This window comes from Pygoscelis adeliae, unplaced genomic scaffold (genome assembly GCF_000699105.1).
Source record: "Pygoscelis adeliae isolate BGI_AS28 unplaced genomic scaffold, ASM69910v1 Scaffold156, whole genome shotgun sequence".
Lineage (NCBI taxonomy): Eukaryota > Metazoa > Chordata > Aves > Sphenisciformes > Spheniscidae > Pygoscelis > Pygoscelis adeliae.
Window position 1 is genome coordinate 4911828 of NW_008825016.1, and position 5027 is coordinate 4916854.

General features: G+C 45.7%; 1 protein-coding gene across 1 annotated transcript in view; it reads right to left on the reverse strand.

Moving 5' to 3' along the window:
* F10 (coagulation factor X) overlaps positions 1 to 3981 on the reverse strand; it is a 10998-nt gene extending 7017 nt beyond the window's left edge. The window contains exons 1-3 of the mRNA XM_009326311.1: positions 3963 to 3981; positions 2658 to 2818; positions 1151 to 1175 (exon numbers count right to left, since the gene is read on the reverse strand). Of these exons, the coding sequence (XP_009324586.1) occupies positions 1151 to 1175; positions 2658 to 2818; positions 3963 to 3981 (205 nt within the window). The remainder of the gene's footprint in view (positions 1 to 1150; positions 1176 to 2657; positions 2819 to 3962) is intronic.
* Between the last annotated feature and the right edge of the window lie 1046 nt (positions 3982 to 5027).

The window sequence follows — 5027 nt, forward strand, 5'->3', positions numbered from 1 at the left end:
TGGTAATGAGTTTTATATCAATATTGCACAAAAGCATTGCAGAATCCCCTACTAAAAAAGGAAGCAAGAATGAGTTGTTCTAGTAACTTGGCTGAGGGTAGCTGTGGTTTTCAATACTTCTGAGCACTGACAAAGCATTCGTGGACCGTGGTTTAAAATGTATGAAATTGGCATTTCCGCTACAAGCACTGGCACTGATGTTCTGTTGCTTGTATTCTCATGAGAAAATGGTTTGAAATTTTCCACTCCTGTTCGCTGCAACACTGACGCAGGCTTTGCTTGAAATTTCAGCCTGTAGGTTGCAGAGTTCATCCCCCACTTAGAGGATTGTGAAAGTCTGCATCTTCTTTGTGACAACTGTCTTCAGTTTTCTGCAGACTCCAACAGACAAAGCTGAGCTGTCTTTGGTCAACATTTTTGAGGTACTCCTCCTAACACGCAAGCTGGACACACACTTTCAGGAGAACACGTTACCAGACACTAATACATTAAAAATCTGTCCCTGCATAGTTATTACGAACACTAGAACCCTAATAAATTCAACTCAGACCTTTAGAAAAAAACAGAAAAGACTGATGGGTAGTATCTGCTAATCTACTGGCATGTCTTCCTTGAATGCCAAACAGTTCTGCAGAAAACACATCCCACAAAATGCTCTATAATACAGGAATCAACAACACTCCGGCATGGAAGGCAACATGAAACTGGCAAGCAACTCTGCGATACAGTTTAATAACTTTGTGTTGGCTACGGCATTTAAGCGCCACCCTCATCTATGACCCTTTGCATCTTGAACGCCCCCATCCAGGGCTGCCCCTCCGGAAGACAACTGACTGGCAGAGTCACACGCCCAGGTTCTGCTTCTCACTGTCCTTTGCGTGCAAAGGGCCACTATTCTTTTTTTGAGAGGAAAAAGATCATCCCAGCAGTTGGAGGCAGCTGAACCTTGCCTTCGAATGAAGTGACTGGCTTCAAGCAACAGCAAGGCAGTAAATCAGATTCCTTCTTCAAAGGAAACACGAAGTGAGGGTGTCCCACAGTGGAAAGAGAGGAAGCAAGGGAGCAGGAAGTGGTTACTTAAGAGGTGCATCCTTTTTAACCTTGCAATAAGGAAGCTTAGTTCTCTAACCAAACGCAGAGTGTTTCTTACCTACATAGACGTTCCAGAATTCCTCCTGCAGGTTGGTGTGGGAAAAAGGGAATAAAAGGAGACAAAGAGAGTTAGATGAGAATTACTGAATTCTTCATAAGAATATTAGCGCTTTCATACAGTGGATAACTGCAGCTAACATTTGCTAAAACAAATATGTAAGTTACAGGCACATACAGTTCCTTGCAGCCTGCTATTACCATTTAATAAATTAAAACCATATGATCCATCTATAGTGCCCAGCTCTACAAAAACAAGTCTCCTGCATTTTTCAGAAATATCTAGAACTCCTTAGAGATTTCCTAATGTGACTCACTCAGCATAAGGCACTTGATTTCTTGCAAAACTGTATCTTTCCATCAGTTTTGACTGAATTTACTTACATTCCTGTAATGCCAAATTCTCAGTGTCCATCCCCCCCCATGCCCCCATCAATCAGGACCTCAGAAATCCTAAGATTTAAAACCATTTTGTCCGATTTGTGTTCTTCTTTCCCTCTGCACTGAGGACTCCAGGTATGCTGTCTGTCCAAGACAGTCCTTTTCAATGACATCTGGTCACCAGGCAGAACAGGCTGTGCTGGTTCTGCTATAGATCAGCCAACCTTTATGCTCTTAAGTACCCTGACACCCAGGGCTCCTCACCCAGGTCACCTCAGGGCCAGTCCAAGAACATTCTGGTCATCAAGTAATGCTAAAGTGAAATGAATCTGGCCTTAACTCCAGTTTCAGGGCTGTTCTTAACAGCCACATAGCTACAGCCGATGTTCCCAACTCCCCTCCACCACCAAGTCACTTCAAGTCTTCAAACATCACCTTTTCTACTGACCCCAGTCCCCATAGTTGCCCCATCTCTTTAACTGTCCCTTGAGCTTGGGAACATCGCATTTCTGCCTAAAGTTACGCAGCCATCAGGGTAGGGAAGGTGACACAAGAGTCACACATACAAACTTCATCCCATGTGAGCAATTTAACATTAAGGCATGTAAGAACTGTCCACAGTATACATTCTGTCAATTCAGATAGTGAAAAAGAGAGCCACAAAATGATAAGCACTGCAAAGCTGCTTGAGGTAAGTTTGACAAAATTCTCCCATGAAGTTCCATGTCAGCATTTGCCTTCTCAAACTTCCCGGGGACTCTCCACCTAAGAACTCTTGAACACAGTCACGACACTCAGCTACGCCACCCAGATAGGGTGAACATATTTCTAACACGGGTAGTATCAAGTCATTTAAAGGTCAAATACCTCACAATAGCAACCAAACAGATCAGAACAGGTAAAAGAATGGAGGCTTTAACATGGGCTGGCCCTGCAAGAGCTAAATTAAGACTGTTATTGTATGTTTATGCCTTAGCAATTCCAACCACAGTGAAAACTGCTATTTATTCTTTGTGTTAAATGGTCAGGAGCAACTTGTAATTTCTGATGCCCAGCTCAAAAGACCTTAATACTGTTTTGTAGACATGAAATATACAGATCTACATTTCATATTAGTTCATCCTTACCGTTTTCTCCTGGTCTTCAAAGGCTTCTCTTGCTTCTTCTTTTGAGCAGCGCTCCTCATTGCATTCTCTTTCAATATTCCCTTTCTTCAATTCCTCCAAAAAAGAGTTAGCACGTTTTGTTCTTTCCAAGAACTTGTCGGCATTTTCTTTCTTGATGAATACTAGACAACAGAGAAAATGATACAGGTGGCAGGTAACATGTGGTGGTGGTAAAGAGTCATTAGAAATAAGTGAAGTGGAAACACAACCAAAACTGATCCTCTCGCCACTCTACCCGTAAGCAACATCACCTGTGAGGTCAGTCCTCACACAGACAGATACATCGCAGGATGTCTCAGAGCAGTCTCTCTCTGAGAATCAGCGACTCCAGGACAAACCGCAGGTGCCCAAAATTCTCTCCTACTGTTTTTAGTCTTGAAAATAAGAACATGCAGGTTGCCACTGAGGGCTTATATTTCTGTTGTTCCTGTTGAAGACTCCAGTCTTAATCAGAATGACTTTCCCTGAAGGTCATGGAGACTGCATTCCTTGATTTGGTTTTAAAGCTGACAACCAGGCAACACCACCACCTACTCCAGGGGCTTGTGGTGCAGAAACTAAATGCCACACGAACTCATGATGCAGTAACGTATCTGACAGACGGGAAAAGCTGTTTCATGGTCCAGCCCATGTACGAGTTCTACTGCCCTTCACCACCCCAAATCCCACTGCACTGCCCTGGGGGTCTTCCTTCCCTTTTAACAACACTTCCCAATTGCCTGTAGTAATTAATGTTCCTGCCTTACTGATACGTGTGCAGGTAGAGCTAAGGCAGCTGTGTTCTAAGATTTAACAAAGAGCAGAAGTAAATGAACATCAGCTTTAGCAGGAAAGTACAGCCTGAGGTCAGTTTGCTGGGTTGTTGTATTTTTTAAAAGCTTGGTGTCACAGAAGTGTGAGACCTGCTGCCTTCAAGTTCAAGATGCAGGTAGCTGTTGCTTTAAACTGAAGGATCAGAGGCATTAAACTCAGCTCCACCACTTGGCCGCATGAACAATAGTGTTGCTCTCCAGTGACTTGCGCACACATTACCAGATAGGAAAAACAGAAACAACACTGGAGTAAATAAATTGCCAATTACCCTGTAAAAAGCATACACTCTAGGAAAGTTTGCAGAGTCTGGAAGCTGGCATTTAATTAAGTTCTGAACACCTGGAATTTAAAGAGAAAAAATACTTTCCAGCCACGGACTGGTGTGTGGAAGACAGTGCTGCAGATGGGACTTCAAGGCCAATGGCTCACGCTCAGTGGGCAGCTTGCACGTACCTTCTGGAGCATTCTTCATGCAGCTCAATTAAGCAATAAGTAAACTAGCTGATAGTAATCATATACCCTAATATCCTCTAAGCAAACACAGTGGGGACTTACTCTGCTTTCACTGAAATTGGTGCATCAGCAACAAGGAGCCAAATTCTGCCAGTGCTATTTGTATTAATCGACCCCATAGAGCACACAAGCACTTTGGAGCCCTGCTTATTCTGAAAGGCTCCTCGCAAGGAAGGCTTACAGAAAGTGCTTGTAACTTCTAGCTCAGCAACTGTTAGTTCATTCACCCACTATCTTATTTGCCCTTAAATCCCTCTCTGCAGTGACAGGAAAGTAACAGGACGCATCCGGTGGGGTTATCGCCTCTATATTCCTTGGCCTCCACGTCACCTGCGTAAGAGGATGTTTTTGTAAACTTGACCTAGCCGATTAGCTTCTGAGGCTGGTCGTTCTCTTTCCCAAGCTTTCCATCATGCTTCCTTCTTCGGAGACATCAAGGAGCAACAGGCATTGGTCAACTGAAGTAAGACGTTCCAGAAACGTGCAGAGGACCTCATTTTAAAGCCTAAGCAGGCTGACTCACTGAAGGAAGAGTTAACTACTTTTGAAAAGCCACTTGCTGATGCTGCTCTGGACTTTGGTGTTGACCCTAGCGGCACAAACAGAGGGTGGCAGGACACGCTCCCCCGCTGCGCCCCAGCCCCTCCACGGCCAAGTGCACCCAACCAAGCCTTGGTCAGGCTTCCCCTCACAGACATGAGCAGCTCAGGCTGCCAGGGCTGTTGTCCTCCCGGCGCGAACAACGGGGAGGGCCAGCAATCCCATTTTTTATAGGCGGGAACAGGAAGGCACAGCAGCCTGGGAAAGGCCACACGAGACCGCAGCGGGACACGGCACCCTGGGGCTCAAGCACCCCAAGGTGCCCCCCTGGCAGCTCCCTGCCCCCGAGGCAGAGCTCGCCCGTCTTTCGGCGGGGTGCGGGGGGTGGCACAGGTGCAGACAAGCCCTCTGCCGGCTTGGAAACCGAGCCCCCCGGGGAAGGCGAGCCCTGGGGTGCCCGCTGCC